Source organism: Mustela nigripes, chromosome 11, assembly GCF_022355385.1.
Source record: "Mustela nigripes isolate SB6536 chromosome 11, MUSNIG.SB6536, whole genome shotgun sequence".
In the NCBI taxonomy this organism is placed as follows: domain Eukaryota; kingdom Metazoa; phylum Chordata; class Mammalia; order Carnivora; family Mustelidae; genus Mustela; species Mustela nigripes.
In genome coordinates, this window is record NC_081567.1 from 580,421 (window position 1) to 596,180 (window position 15,760).

Sequence of the window (15,760 nt, forward strand, 5' to 3'; positions counted from 1 at the left end):
TCATGGGGAGACTGAGGCAGAGGCAGAGGCCTGCGGGAGGGGCAGACTGGACCCTGTGGTGTGTTCTCTCCAGCAGGCAAGGGACAAAGACGCCCCCAGGACAAGGTCTAGATGCCCACCCCCCAGATAGCTCCTGGCCCCCTGCCACAGATGTGACCCCACATTCCACACACGTCTGTCACTTTAAGCTGCCTGACTGTCCCCTGTAAACTGCTCGGTCCACATTCTCGGGGTGGGGGGGTGAGGCGCTGGCACGCCCTCCCAGCAGCCTATAAGGCACAGGGTGGGGAGCTGGGGCCCCGCCGCCTGCCGTCCTCATGGCCCTGCTGCTCCTGGGGATCCTGCTGCTGCTTCTGGGGCTCTGGGGGCTGCTGCGAACCTGCACCCGCACCCCCTCCCCAGCCCCTCGATGGCCCCCTGGGCCACGCCCACTCCCACTCATTGGAAACCTGCACTTGCTGCGTATGTCACAGCAGGACCGGTCACTGATGGAGGTAGGGTACGCGGGTCCTGGGTAGCCCAGCCCCATCTCAGGGGAAGCTGAGCATGTGCTCCAGGACCCCTTTGGGGGTAGTTCTGTGTCCCAGCCTGGTGCTCACCTGGCAGGGACACAAGAGGCCCAAGTGCCCACCCTGCCTTGTAGAAGAGAAAGACATCCCACTTAAATGGCCAGATGGGCCATTTAAGGAGCAGGGCGTCAGGAGTGTCAGGTCAGGTGGGCTTCCTGGAGGAGGAAGCACTTGATGAGCACCTACAGAAGAGCCCAGATTGGGGGCAGGGGAGGGGAGGAGGCAGGTGCTCCCGGGAGTAGTACCATGCAGCAGAGGGCCCTCGTGGAAAGGAACCTGGATGAGCGCACAGGTGTGCCTGGGGCGTAGGGAGCGCCTGTTCGGTGTGGCTGCTCCCAGCCTGGGCTGGAGGCTAGACTGTGGGCAGGCTGCCTTGCCCTGCAGCCAGGAACCACTGGCCCAGCAGGTAAAGCAGAGGTACAGGCCTGGCCCCCCACCGCAACCATGGCTCCCACCACCACTCCACCCTCCTTCCCCAGAAGCACTGCTGATTCCTGGTGCCCCCCCACCCCCAGCCCTGCATGTGGGTGGAGAGGAAAGGATTGCAGCCTTGGCCCCTCAGGGAAGCTGCTGCAGGAAGCACCCGGGGCATCAGGGTTCTTAGGCTGTGCCTGGTGTCTGGCCTGGGGGCCACTGCCCTGCGTGTGGGGAGTGGAGTGGGTGTGGACAGGAAGGGCAGGTCTGGCTTTGTCCCTCGCTTCATGTGATGGACAGCAGTTCACTTCGTGCCTCCGGGCCTCGGTGTCCCCATGTGTAAAGGCACAGAAGGGGAATGGGCACACACGGAGGCATCAGATGTTAGACTACGTGTTGCCACGTAGTCTGGTTCTGTGCCTCCAGACTGGGCGGGAGGGCTCGCAGGAGGTCTGGACACCCCTTGCTCCTGTCTGTCTGGGCTTCAATGCTGGGGGGTGTTGGAGTGGGGACAGACCCTCTGCTCCCTGTGAGGACCCCTGGGCTTCTAGCACAGACCACCCTGCAGACAGCTGCTCTCACTGCCTGCTTTCTCGTCTTTGGGTTCCAAGGAGACCTCTCTGCTGTTTCCCTGGAAAAGAAAACCATGATGGAGACACCCAGCACCAGCGGCAGCACTCCCTGTCTTCCAGGAATGGATGGGGAGGGGGCTCAGTGGGGTCCAGCAGGTTACTGCCCCCGGGGACCAGCTCCTGCTTTGGGCTCCCAGGCCTTTGCTTGTGCACACCTGCGGTGGGTCCAGTTTCTACAGACCCTGCCTGTGCCAGCCCTGCCTCCAAATCTGCCGTGTTCACCCTGCGTGGGCACAGCCTGGGGGTGCTCATGGGGGCCTGGGGGCAGGGCTGCTGGCTCATTCCTGCCTGTCCCCACCAGCTCTCCGAACGGTACGGGCCAGTGTTCACTGTCCACTTGGGGCGCCAGAAGACGGTGGTGCTGGCTGGCTACGAGGCTGTGAGGGAGGCCCTGGTGGGCACCGGGCCGCAGCTGGCTGATCGGCCCCCCATCGCCATCTTCCAGCTCATCCAGGGTGGTGGGGGTAGGTGTGCGGCGCGGGCAGGGAATGGGCAGAGGACTGCTGAGCATAGGAGTCCCTGGACCCCAGCGTTGGGCGGGGGGGGTCTGCCTCTCCAAGCAGCAGGAGAGTGTGCCCAGCGTGGCTCCTGGGGAGGGACATAGTGTCCCTATGGCCGGGGACCATGACACACCATGAGTGGGCGTGGCTCACCAAGGCCAGCTCCTGGGGGAAGAGGCTCAGGTGTGGGGCTGAGGCCCCAGCCAGGTCCCCCGACCTTGCTCCCTGCCTGCATCACCCGGGGTTGCTCATGGGCGACTTGTCTGGCCTGCAGGCATCTTCTTCTCATCCGGGGCACGCTGGAGGGCTGCCCGCCAGTTCACTGTGCGCACCCTCCACAGCCTGGGTGTGGGGAGGGGGCCCGTAGCCAGCAAGGTCCTGCAGGAGCTGAGGTGCCTCATGGGGGAGCTGGACGGCTACAGAGGTGAGTGGGGGCCAGGGAACCCCCCTCTGGGGGTCCCCTCACCCCTGAGGCCCGTCTCCCTCCCACTCCAGGCCAGCCCTTTCCCCTGGCTCTGCTGGGCTGGGCCCCCTCCAACATCACGTTCGCGCTGCTCTTTGGCCGGCGGTTTGAATACCAGGATCCTGTGTTCGTGTCCCTGTTGAGCCTTATCGATGAGGTCATGGTCCTCCTGGGGACCCCCAGCCTGCAGGTGAGAGGTGGCTGCTCCTGGTCTCAGAGTAGGGGGTGGTCTCTGCCCGAGAGAGGTGAGCTGCCACCTTGCTAAAACAGCACCTTGTCCTGTTTCTGACACCCACTGGTCATGTGACCCCAGGCCAGTCCTCTGTGCCCTCTGGGCTATGAGGGTGTAGAGCAGGAGTCCCCATCTGCCCCCTCCCACACCTGACCATTGGCCCAGATGCACCTGCTCCGAGGTAGGGATGGGGACTGAGTGTCTCTTCCCTGGATATGGGGCTCGATGTCCCCTTGCCCCCCAGCCCTCGAACCCAGGGACACTCCACCCAACGTGGGTCCTTCACAGTGTCACAGGAGTGATGCAAACAGGCCCTGCCCATTTTCAGAACCCCTGGGAGCAGGCATATTTCTTTTTCAAAGTGTGAAACGTTGGCCTTCGTGACCGTTTCCGCGATAGGTCACTGAGCACATGTCTCTGGTCGCGGTGCGTGTATTTATAGACCCGCGGTCATGTGCGTGAGGCAGGGGCTGGCCAGAGTCTCCAGTCCTCACTCTCCTGTCCTAGGGGCCTCTGACAGCCTCTGGACGGGAGGACCTGACCTCCTTGCCGGGACGGCCAGTCCCAGGAGAACGGAGCCGTGGGCTCGGAGTAGAATGTTCCTCATCACAGAGGCGCCCTGTGTAATCCATCCAGGGATCACTAATGCTCTAGGGGACATCCAGCGGTCACAGTGCACCAGGAGAGCCACGGACATCTGCGTGCCGGGCATGTGCTGGTCCCTCAGACAACCTGGTCACAGCGGGGTCTGCTGAAGCTCTTCAGTTTGCCAATTCTTCTTTGTTTTAATGACTTCAATGAGCGGCACCCCCCGCCCCCACAATCCTGTTGGCTCTGGTGGACAGAGATGGGCATGATCATAGCTGTCTGCAGGCGCGAAACCAGCACCTGTCCTGCGGCACCCCCTTCCTGACCTGGGAGGGTTTTTTGGAAGCCTCTGGGCTGCTAATCCCACCAGGAAGGCCAGGCTCCTACCCTACCCCCCAACCCCACACAGAGCCAGCGACCTCTTGTGGCCACTGGCAGCACCTATCTAGCACTTCTGCCTGGAGTCTGGGGCAGCACCTGGTGACCTGGACAGGTGAACACACCTGCGGGGTTTGTGGGGCCCGCACCCTGACCCCACCTGCTTTCTTGCTCTCTGCCTTCAGCTATTCAACATCTACCCCTGGCTCGGGGCCCTCCTCCGGCTGCACCAGCCTGTCCTGCAGAAGATAGAGGAGGTCCGCTCTATCCTGAGGACCCTGCTGGAGGGGCGGCAGCCCCCCAAGCCCAGGGGAGGCCCTGTGAAGAGCTACATGGACGCCTTGATTCAGCAGGGCCAGGTGTGGGCAGACCCACCCTACCGCCTAAGAGGCCTGGGGCATCTGGGAGGCCCCCCGGAGAAGTGGGATTGGGGAGGGGGTCCATGCTGGTCCTGCACCACCTCCTCCATCTCCAAGCTGAGGGCCCCTCGGTCTCCCCATCTGTGAAATGGGGCATTTGTAGTGCCTGCCTCCAGGTGCGGCTGCAAGGATGTAGGGAGCCCAGAACGTGGCAGGTGCTCAGCAGACTCGGCTCTGCTTTCCTGCCAAGGTTCTGTTTTATGCTCCTTTCTTGAGCCCAGAGCTGGGTCCGGGGTGGATGGTCCATGGAGCCCAGCCTCCAGCTGAGTCCCATCCAACTCACCTCTGCAGGGGAAAGAGCCCCAAGGCCTGTTTGCCGAGGCCAACATGGTGGCCTGTGCCCTGGACATGGTCATGGCCGGTACAGAGACCACGTCAGCCACGCTGCAGTGGGCTGCCCTCCTGATGGGCAAGCACCCGAGTGTGCAAGGTGAGCTCCCAGCCTGTCTTCCCAGGACACGGCCACCTGCGGGGTGGGTGGGGGTCCGTCAAGGCCCAGAGATGCTGGCCCTACCTCTCACCCGCAGGCCGGGTGCAGGCAGAGCTGGACCGTGTGCTGGGGCCCGGGCGGCTCCCCCGGCTGGAGGACCAGCGGTCCCTGCCCTATACCAATGCTGTGCTGCATGAGGTCCAGCGGTTCATCACCCTCTTGCCCCATGTGCCGCGGTGCACGGTGGCTGACACCCAGCTGGGCAGCTACCTGCTCCCCAAGGTGGGCATGCCCCTCCCGGACCCTGATGGGTGGGCAGGGCCCTCCCGCCCCCTTCCTTCCCTCCTCCTTTCTACTCTGGGTCAGGGTGAGCCCAACTGGGAATCTCGAAGACCAGGCTGGCCTCCTGGGGGGACCGTCTCCCTTGGTGCACACCCCTGTGGGGAGGGGTGCGGGCCCCATCCACCTGCTGCCTGCCCACAGGGCACGCCTGTGATCCCCCTGCTGAGCTCGGTGCTCCTGGACGAGATGCAGTGGGAGACACCCCGCCAGTTCAACCCAGGCCATTTCCTGGATGCTAAGGGGCGCTTTGTGAAGCGGGCCGCTTTCCTGCCTTTCTCTGCAGGTACCCACAGCCCTCACAGGTGGGGACAGCACAGGGCCCCTCAACCCCAGGAAACTCGGAAGGTCAGGGTCAAGCCTGCTGGGCCTCCTGCTGCCCACAGCCTCTCTGTCCCCCGAGCTGGCCATGTCCCAGTTACTGCAGACCTTGCTCTCAGATCGCCCCCGCTCCAGCCCTCCCTTGCCCTCCCGGAGCTTCCCCTCTCCCTCCGCTCCAGGAAACTGGCCGGGCTCCCTGGCACAGCCCTGTGAAGGGCAGGCCTGGAGCCCATACCCTGTACCTTGGTTTCCTCTGCAGGCCGCCGCGTCTGCGTGGGGGAGAGCCTGGCCAGGTCGGAGCTGTTCCTGCTCTTTGCCGGCCTCCTCCACAGATACCGCCTGCTGCCCCCGCCCGGCCTCAGCCCCACTGCCCTGGACACCACGCCTGCCCCGGCCTTCACCATGCGGCCGCCAGCCCAGGCCCTCTGTGTGGTGCCCAGGTCCGGAGGCTCTTACCCAGGAGACCAGCTCTGACCCAGGTCCCAGCCTGGGGTGCTCTGTGGAGGACGGATGCAGGACAAATAAAGGATGGACAGGCGGAAAGCCCCTCCTGGGCTGATCCTCTTCTTTCGGGGGCTCGGCCCCCTTCCAGCTCCCCTTGCCCAGAGGCATCTCTAGCCCTTCTCCTCCAGTCTTCCAGGGCAGCTGGGGCCCCCTCCCTGCCCTGAGCTCCCCGCTCTCCGCCCTCTGCCCCCAGACCCCTTGGGCATCAGCATTGCCTCTATCTGCACCCAGGCCCCCACCTGTACTTCAGGGTGCCCTCACAACCCAGGGGTGAAGCACCCCCTCTCGACACACCAATGCATGCCTCCTTGGGTTCCCTGTGTCCTCCTCTCCCCACGCCCCCTCCATGCTGCCCCCGTCCAGTTCTCCACAGGGCCAGCATTGGCCAGGCACCCACCAGGCACAGGGGTGCCCCTGGCAGCTGGGGTGTGAGAGACATCCACCCAGAGGCCAGCCCGAGCCCCGTGCTCCCAGCACACTCAGTCTGTGCTGTGCCAGGCCCTGGGCCGCTGGGTCCCCTGCAGACCCCACCCTGTTCCTGCAGCTCCTGGGGGGCCACGTCCAGGAGGTGTTCTGTCCGTGGGGCCAGGACCAAGCGAGGGACAGCTGCCACCAGAGGATCAGGGACCCTGCAGGGGTGACAGCAGAGCCTGAGCAGGAAGGATGAGCAGGAGTTTGCAGGGAGGACACTGGGGGCCCCTCATGTTGGACCCCATCAACCTCACATGACCCTGAAGCAAGTGGGGACACAGATCCCAAGGCCCAGCTTCTGTTCTTCCCCACGCCCAAGATGTACCAAGCCCCCCAGGAGAGGGCCTCTGGGCAGGGGGCTGTTGCTGACTGGGCCCAGAGACGCCAGGTCGGGGTGCATTGCGGGGTCCTCCCCAGCATGGGCCGCCATAGGCCACCCCAGCACCAACACACTTCCCGTTATCTGGTATCCTGTCTTGTATCTGGCAACCCGTTGGTGGCCTAGGAGCCTGGAGGGGTAGGGTTGGCCCTGTCCTGGCTGCATGGTGGCTCTGGGCCACCTAGTTACCCTTCCCTACCTAGGCTCTGAGCGGGGGGCACAGAGGGTGGACAGGAGAAGTGCCATGCCCCAGGGCCTTTTCCCTGGTTCCTTCTGATCCCCCATATCCCTCGTCTGTCCCTCAACCCTTCCCAACAGGGAAGCCTTAGCTTTCTAAATTCAAAGGTTTTTCTTTGTGGGAGGACGAACACCTTGAGAGGGAGCTGGTGGATAGGCGGAGGGCGGGGCTGAGGACATGACGGTGGGACATCATGGCAAACCAGGAATGAGGACAATCCCTGGAGCAGCTGCAGAAGGGGGTCCCCGAGGCTGTGTGCACGCAGAGTGCTCCCCACGGGAGAAAGGATAAGGATCGGGTTGTGTCCCCACGGGGGAACAGTGTCCGGGGTGGGCAGTGGGGGCGAGTCTCTTCGTGACGGACGCTTTTCATGATGGGCCCCTGCGGGGGAAGGGAAGGGGGTTATTCTGGGGAGGGGTCTGTGTACTTTGCTTCTGGGAAAAGCTGGGTAGTGGGTGAGGAGTGTGTTCTGTGGTCGCATTCCTTCTGTCTGTCTGCCACCTCTGACACTGACGGAGGGTCTGGGAGCACCTCTGCAGGGTTGGGCCACTTTACTCTCCGCGGTCACGCGGGGCAAACAGAATGGCTCTGACCGAAGTTCACCCCCGTGAAAGAACTGAAAACATCCTTCAGAGCATCACAGAACATTTCAGAATGGCTGTGGAAACCCTTCCAAAAAGCTGTGGGTGGAGGAGACTCGGCTGCTCCAGGGCGGCTTGCTGGGGGAGGCTGCAGAAAACCAGAACAGGGGAAACACTAGCGTTTGAGGGTCTCCTGTCTCTGTGGGAGATCTGGTGCTGCTGCAACACTGTTTCCAGAAGCTGCTCCCTGTGTAGGAGAGGGACCCATGGCACCTCCCAGGTGGGTGGGCTTCAGGCGGGGGCGGGATACAGAACCCAAGCTGCACGTCTCCTGACTTACAAGAACAGGCGTCAAAATGAACCACTTTCCTGGGTGACTTAAGTTTTCTCCAAAGCAGCCAATAGGGTTCGTTGATTAATTTGCCAAGAACAAACCTGAGAAGCTTTTCTGCCAGGTGGAAGCTGTGGATCCTGGTGGGAGCTCTCCACAGACACGTTGCTCGAGGCCCCTCCCCGGGGCGGGAGGCTCTGCGTGGGCGTCAGGCAGGAGATCCCCACAGTGACCTCAGTGCCCTCCTGGGCCGTGACGGGAACCTGAGGTTCCCAGGGTCCCAATGGCAGGTGCCCCCGGCTTGGCTCCCTTAGGCCTGTGGGCTGGTATGTGCGGGACCCTCACTCAGCCCGGTCCAGGGCTCGGGATGCGAGCAGGGCCTCGGACAGCCCTCCAGCCTCTGCAGGGGAACCCTGGGCCCCCCAATCTCAGGGTCCCCTCGCAATCCCCCCACCCGGAACTCGCCAGATGTGCCAAGGCCACAGTTTGGGGAATATTGTTCCCTTCTCCTCGCTTTATGGAGCTGACAAGCCACCTTGGCGCCCGAGTGCCCGCCTGGCCCCGAGTGCCCGCCTGGCCCCTGCCCCGGGGGTTCCGTCACCGCAGATGAGCTGGCCCACTGTCTCTAGGATGTTGTTTGAGTGGTGTCAACGGTGTGCCCTTGTGGTCCATCATCCCCCACCCAGAGCCATTCTGTGACCTGTATCCAGGCTTCTTCCCTTCTGTGGGTGAGTGGTGCTCACTTCGGTTTCCTGTTCGGCTGCTGATGGGCATCTGGGTCATTTCCAGTGGGGGCGGTGATGGCGGGAAATCAGCAGCCACGGTCAAGTTGTTTCCTGGCCCTGCGGCCCCAGGCCCTCCCATATCACTGTCCTGGGGCCTCATCAGAGGGCCATCTCCGACTGGCACCCCCCAGCAACCGAGGCTGGACCCACACCAAGTGATGCCTCTCGACAGTTTGTCCAGGTGACATGTCTGTGTCACCTCCCTCTGCCCTTCTGCCTGGGGGACCTTGAGGGAACAGCACTTCAGGCTCAGACAGGAGCTCTTAGGGCAGAAAGTGCTCCAATCTGGTACTGGGGAGCACCCTGCTCTCTCCACCATATCCAGTAACAAACACTGAGGACTTGGGACCAATTGTGTTTCCCTTTTCAACTTGGCTGCCAGGAAACCCAGAGCCATGGCTCTTAATCAGTCAACCCTGATTCTGTAAGAAAAATCTGCCCTTTCTTTGTATCTATGGGTCTTCCTTTGTATGTCCAGTTCTCAGTGCAATTTTCGGGATGCCTCCAAACTCAGGCCTAGTGAGGCTGGCAGTCTGACTGTCCATGTCCCCAGATCATCTGTGGAGCTGTGAAGCCCACACACCGGTCTGCTGACGCACTCACAGACCTACATGGACACGTGCTTCCAAAGTGCTTCCGTGTTCGAGTTCTCCCCTGATGGATACTACAGAGTCAGGACTTATCTGTCCTCAAGGCCACCTGGGCCAAAGAGGAGTCGGGCCAGTTGCTCCCACCCAGAACTGGACGCATACTCATGTGTGTGACTGGAATTCCAGTTGCATCCATGGGTGGGGGACAGGGCCAAATGCCCCCCAGGGCGTGGTGGATCATGTCCCCTTTCCATGGGGGGGGGGTGCCATCAGGTACAGGTGTTGGGTGGGAGGTGGGGCAGGGTGACCCTCAGAGGCCAGGGGTCTGGGTTATGGGTGAGAAGAGGGTCCCCATGGAGCAGCTGGGGCCTCTCCTGGGTCTGGGCACCCTGACGCCCTACTGTGCTTCAGCAGCGTCCCTCAGCACAGGTGCTCCACGGAAACTGAAGCTGAAGTCACAGCAGAACCTGAGCTGGGGATGCCACGAGGAGGGGACACATCTGGGGAGCATGGCTGGCCCCAGGCCTCTCCTGGAATAAGGGGTCTACACACAGGCCTGGGGGTGCCTGGGTGGCTCAGTGGGTTAAGCCTTTGCCTTCAGCTCAGGTCATGATCCCAGGGTCCTGGGATCGAGCCCCACATCGGGCTCTCTGCTCAGCGGGGAGCCTGCTTCCCTTCCTCTCTCTCTGCCTGCCTCTCTGCCTACTTGTGATCTCTATCAAATAAATAAATTTTTAAAAAATTAAAAAAAATAAAAAAAATTTTACACACAGGCCTGGAGCCCGGGACCCTCTCAATGCCATGACGCACACTGTAAGCAGGTCACCGTATGCAGCTTCGTGCTGCTCTGGTTATCTACTGCACGTGTACCAGCAGTAGGGTTTACAAACCTGCAACATGGGCGAGACTTGGTGAGGACAGCTCATTCCTGCTTCACGCGGTGTCACGTGGGGAGGCCACCCTCTGAAGACTGGCCATCATCTGAGCACCCCTCGTGGCCTATGTGTCCTCCCCACGTGAGGGGGTCTTCCCACATCATGGAGGCCAAGTCCCAATGGCAAGCGTCTCAAGGGCGCCATATGCCTCCTCCTCCTGCCCTCATCCCAGGGGTCACACTGCGTCTCCTCTTCTTCATTTGTGCTGGAAGTTGACCCACGTCGCAGGGCGGGGCGCCAAAACCACGGGAGAGAAGTTTTGAAACTACCGCACAAATCTGCCACCCTGTGTGATTCCACGGGTCCCAGAAAGCACTGGTCCTCCTCAAGGGCCTGCCAACTTTTCCCACTCGCCGAGGCAGCGTGGGCCGCCATGCCTGAAGTGACTTCCAGGGGGTTCGACATGCGTGCTCTTCTGGGAAGCAGGCTTGCTTCCCGGCGGGGATGGCCGTGCGAGGGCAGCCAGTGTGGACACTGCTGACACCTGCTAATGGCGGGCCCGCAGAGCAAGTGCCTGGCACCACCAGGCAGGAGAGCCACACAGGGGGCTTGCTGGGATGCTGTCCCCGGGGAACTCGGCTCTGGCCCGATGCACGCTCACTCTCACAAGTTCTTCGTAGTCAGGATAGGCAAGTAAGAACGGGGTGCACAGAATGAGGGCCACGGCCGACACGGGCCAGTTTTATTGAAAATGCAGCCAGGTTTTCCCTGGGACTGGTCAGTGAGGGCCCAGCAGGCCCCAAGAAGGAGGTGACAGATGGGCAAGCATGGCCCGGACCCGCTGGGGAACACAGGCAGGTGACCTGGACGCAGGTGGCCGGCACCAGAGGGATCCCCCCTCCCCCCCCAGCGGGGATGGACGACAGCTGGAGGGATGGGCTGGCTCTGGTCAATTTCTAAGACATTCTGAGTAAAAAAAATAGACCTTTCTCTCAACAAGCAACCACCCTGCAGTCTTGAGGGCCACTGGGAGGCCAGGATAAACCTCTAGATGAGGTCGCAGTGGCCACTTTCTGCTGTAAAAGCACAAAAACGTGTCACTGTCTATAAACAGTCTGGCTAGGCAGAGTCAGTCCCTGCAAGGGTCAGGTGCCAGCAGGCACAGGGACTCAGCGCCTGTAAGTCCCCAGGGCAGTGGGCCAGCGCGTACCCCACCTGCTCCTCGTCGGGGCCTTCTGCTGGGGGGTGGCTGCATCCTGCCGGCCACCCCCTAGGAGAGCAGCTGCAGCACCTGCCGGATGCGCTGGGTCTTCCCCTGCGGGAGAGGTTCTGTGCCGCTGGCCTCGTCCTGCTCCCGCATCAGGGCTTCCGCCTTCTGCACCGTCAGCTCCCGGGCGCGGCCCCTGAGCCCCTCCAGGTAGGCCAGCAGGGTGGAGAAGAGCTCATCAGGAACCTGGGAGGGGAGACGATGAGGCTGTCAGGGGCCAGTCGGGGTGGCGAGGGAAGTGTGGACACTGAGTGGTGGGGAAACCAGGCATTCACAGTGTGGGTCTCAGGCTCCGGGCAGGGCTCCTGGCCCAGCAAATGGCATCTCGGACTGCACCCTTGTGCCGGTGAAAGGACCTCCCTGCCCCATGCCACACACCTGCTCCCACTCTGTCCCCCTCCTGTAGGACCATGGGACTGGGGGAGGTAGGGAGGGAGGTCTGACCTCCCGCAGAGACCCTCTCCCAGTCCTGGGCTGTTCCTTCTACGGGCTTCAGGCTCAGCAGCTCTGGGTTCTCACCCCTCCTGAAATGCCACTAAAGAGACAGATGTGTTTGTGAGGAGAGAGATCTTCTAGGACAAAGAACGGAGGTCTGAGGGAGATGAAGCTGATAGAGCCAAGTTTAACTGCCATCACCCCAGACTGCCTGACTCCGGGTCCAGCTGGTACCATCCAGAGGCAAGACTGAAGGAATGGCCAGGTCCACTCAAGAAGCAGTCAGTGACTCCCATGTCTTGACCCTGAAGCCAGAGTCCTGAAGGCAGAGGCACTGGCACAGACACCCAGGGCAAGGGCAGAGCTGGGGCCCAGGTGGTGACCTGCCCCCCAACAGTCCCCCACCATGGTCAGCAGGTGGTGACACCCCCCACCCCCCACGGTCAGCCAGTTCTGACAAGGGCACAGAGACCCTTCAGTGGGGAAGAGCCAATGCTCCAACGGACGCTGCTGGGACCATAGGACGTCCCAGTGCAGAAGCAGGAAGCTGGACCCTACTGTACACCGGCTTCGGACGTCAGCTTAGAACGGGTCAAATGAGGAGTTAAAACTGTAAACTCTTAGAAGAAAGCACTGCAGAAAATCTTGGTGACCTGGGATTGGGCCACGATTTCTTAGATGGGACACAGAGTGCACGAGCAGCTAAATAAGCCCCAGACACATGAACTTCATCCGAGCTAAAGGCTCCAGCACTAAATGTCACGGTGCATGAGTTAGAGCTCATCTCAGCACAAAGCAGCTCCGCGCTAAGAGCAGCCTGTGGCCACGGACACGGGAGGCACAGGGACTCCCGGGTGGTGGGCTGGGCACAGGGAGGGGGGACAAGAGTTCACCTGCTGGACAGCAGCCTTCCCCACTCCCTCCCCTCCCCCTGCTGTGCCCCCAACGCTGCCCACTGACAGGCTGCCCACCACCCCCTCCGCATTGCCCCCCACCCTGGGCCTCCTCCCCAGCTGCTTCCCCCACTCACTTCACATTGCCCCCTGCCTCCCTCTGTGGGCTACACCCCTGCCTCCCCTGACAGGCTGCCCCCCCACCCGAGCTTCCCCCACAGCTGCCTCCTGCCTCTACCAATGGGCTCCCCTCACCCTACCTCCCTCTACTTACTGACCTCCACCCAGCCCACCCACTCCCATGCTACGCCCTGCCCCCACAGTTGCCCCTGCCTCCTCCAATGGGCTGCCCTCCACCAGCTTCCACAGCGTCAGTAGCCAAGCCTGTGTCCTGCAGCTAGACTAGAAGATTCTATTCTGAAATCGGAGGATACAGGAGAGAAAACCCACGATCATGAGTCTAGCACATCAACCCACACAGGAGTGCACGGGCCACTGGGGCATGTGCAGCCTTGGTCACCCCTACAGGGCGCTGTGTTGGAGCTAAGTCTCTGATTCCAAAGTCAGAGGCCAAGCACACAAACCACAACCAACCTGGACAAAATAAAGGTTATATGGAGAGAACAAAATGTGAAGACTGCATTATTGCCGTCCTTGGAGAAATCTGGAGATGCAATCAGACCTAACGTGGGAACAGGGTGCTCCAAGAGGCACAGGGCAGAGGGAAGCTGTGTCCTGCTCAACACGTGCCACCAGCCGCCCTCGCTGGCCTGGCTGCCATGGACTGGTGGGTGTTCCCCCCGGGGGGCCAGTGACGCGGAGCTCTGCTGCAGGGGCTCCCGGCCACCTGGACTGTCTGGTCTGGAGAAGCGTCTGCATGGATCTTCTGTCCACTCTGAAACTGGGCTGTCCTGTCACTGAGCTAGGAAGGCTCTGCCCGGGTAGCAGACTGGCCGCAGGACATGGGGCACATGCGCACTTTCTCTCTCCTGTGGGGGGCTGTCTCATTCCTGTCTGTCCGTCCCTCCGTGTCACCGTGCTTGTGGGGCTGTGTTCAAGGCAGCTGTGCCTGACCCGAGGTTATGAAGGGAGAGCGTCAGCCCCGAAGCCTGCAGCTCGGGCTCATTTTCACTTTTGTTAGAGGTCGGCTGAGATCACTTTCATTCTCTGATGTGTGGCATCCAGCAGGTCCCGCGCGGCTTGTTGGGGACAGATTCCTTCCCCGTCGACTGGCCTTGGCTCCCTCCTCCTCAGGGCGTCCTGAACGTGTGGGCCACTTCCAGGCTTTCCCTCCAGCTCCCATCAGTCCACCTCACGATTAGATCGGGTTTCTGGATCTGTCTCATCCCCGAAACCCAATTTTATGTCCTGCTCCTGGAAGGAAGCACTCCTGAACCCACTGGGGATTGCACACACACCCATGTGCACACACACGTGCACGCACACAAACACACCCTTGTCCTATGCAGCCAGATGGCCGCCACAACGTCGGGCTGTGTTTGCCTCTGCCTTGGGGGCTGGAAGCAAGGTTCCCAGGGGAGGAAGATGCTAGTTTGGGTTCTGCTCATCAGTGCGCCAGGAAGACTGGACATGTGTGGGACGGCAGAACCATTCTGCCTTAGGTCACAGCTCTGGCAGGCAGCGCTGGAGGACCACTGCTGCAAAGGTCCTAACAAGGAGCATCCCTGCACTGTGCTGGGGGGGGGGGGTCACAGAGAGGCCCAACTATGTGCCACACAGGAGCCAGCAGTGCAGGGCCCGTTCAGGGTGGCAGGCTGCTCTGGAGGGAGACTGAGGGCAGGACAGCATGAGGGCCACAGAGGGAAGCGTGAGGAGTGTGGCTGACTGTGGGATCAGGAGGCAGCTGGATGCAGGCTGGGAGGCAGAGGCACCACTATCTACAGAATCTGGGGTTCAGAGCACCAAAGGACCCCCTGGCTTTCACACCAGGCTCCCCCACTGCCCTCCCTGCTGCCCACCCCCAACCCTGCTGAGCCACGCAGGCCCTGGGAGTGTCTGCTGAACTGAGGGCCAGGCCTTGTTATCAGGACCACACCCACCAACAGCCAGCTTGGCCCTCCCCTCCCTTCCCGGCATCCCTAGGCACCCCGGCTATAGTCACCTACTTGTGGCTCAGGGCTCCTCTCTATCGCACTGCCCATGCTAGACCCAGGTGAGCTCTGACCCTGACCTCAGCAGGCTTGCCATCGATCAATCTACCCTTCCATCCACTAGTTACTGCATCCTCTCTGGACAGCCCCCGAAAACCACCAGTACCCCAGCTGGGTTTTCAGATACACAGCCCCTTTTTCCAGGGCAGCCCAGGACACGAGGAAGGGCTAGTGAGGCCGACAAGCCTTGTCCTCTCTGTTCCAACAGGGCAGACATGTAAGAACTGGCAGGACACCAGGAAGCAGCAAGGTGCAGTGTCCCTCCACTCTGGGGAGGACAGTCAGCTCAACGGACAGTGCGTGGCCCCACATGCAGAAGACCTACATCAGCACAGACGGGGTTCACCCCAATGTGTTAAAGGCCTAAACGTAAGACCAAAAACTAAAAAACCCTTACCAGAAAAGAGCGGTAATTTTCCTGACCTCAGGTTAGGCAGTGATTTCTTAGTTATGATGTGGAAAACACAAACAACAAAAGTAAACATAGAGAAAATAAGGCTTCATCAAAGTGACAACCTATTCCTAGCACAGCTCCCACCACTGGGACAACCAGCAAAGTGACAACCTATTCCTAGCACAGCTCCCACCACTGTGACAACCAGGTCTGAGTGGGATGGGCACGACTGGGAAGCAAGGGCCGGCCACAGCAGTGGTCCCCGGGGAGCCCTGGCCCCCTCTCCCGGGGAGTAGCGTGTCCCCGGAGGTGAGGAGCGGCTCCAGGTCCGGGAGCAGAGGGCACACAGGCCCGGGCAGGGTGGTCGGGGCACCAAGGTCTGTGCGCGTAGCTTCCCACTGGCTGCCCGCGTGTGCTAGCTGCTCCGGGGGGTTCTGGGGACCACGTGTCCCTGGAGCTGGGATCCTGGGCTCAGAAGTCTTCCGAGTGGGGAGCTAGCACGGGGCTGTGCAGGACAGCAGGGTCATGGGGAAGGGGCGTGGTGCTATTGGCCCTGAGGGG

At 61.5% G+C, this 15,760-nt stretch overlaps 2 protein-coding genes across 4 annotated transcripts in view; one reads left to right on the top strand and one right to left on the bottom strand.

The window, feature by feature from the left end:
* Nucleotides 1-252: 252 nt before the first annotated feature.
* On the top strand, nucleotides 253-6,288 carry LOC132027135 (cytochrome P450 2W1). 3 transcript variants are annotated; one of them, XM_059415910.1, is made up of 9 exons: nucleotides 257-494; nucleotides 1,917-2,079; nucleotides 2,390-2,539; nucleotides 2,611-2,768; nucleotides 3,962-4,135; nucleotides 4,487-4,625; nucleotides 4,723-4,907; nucleotides 5,109-5,250; nucleotides 5,545-5,826. In XM_059415910.1, exons 1-9 carry the CDS (start codon nucleotides 318-320, stop codon nucleotides 5,757-5,759), a joined length of 1,503 nt encoding a protein of 500 aa, XP_059271893.1. In that variant the 5' UTR covers nucleotides 257-317; the 3' UTR covers nucleotides 5,760-5,826. The 3 variants fall into 3 exon arrangements, with proteins under 3 accessions (XP_059271894.1, XP_059271895.1, XP_059271893.1); XM_059415911.1 differs by lacking the exon at nucleotides 5,109-5,250 and having other exon boundaries at nucleotides 253-494; nucleotides 5,545-6,288; XM_059415912.1 differs by lacking the exon at nucleotides 2,390-2,539 and having other exon boundaries at nucleotides 256-494.
* Nucleotides 6,289-10,753: 4,465 nt separating this feature from the next.
* C11H7orf50 (chromosome 11 C7orf50 homolog) overlaps nucleotides 10,754-15,760 on the bottom strand; it is a 124,751-nt gene continuing 119,744 nt past the window's right edge. Inside the window, exon 5 of the mRNA XM_059414261.1 lies at nucleotides 10,754-11,492. Coding sequence (XP_059270244.1) covers nucleotides 11,310-11,492 — 183 coding nt within the window. The 3' untranslated portion in view covers nucleotides 10,754-11,309. The remainder of the gene's footprint in view (nucleotides 11,493-15,760) is intronic.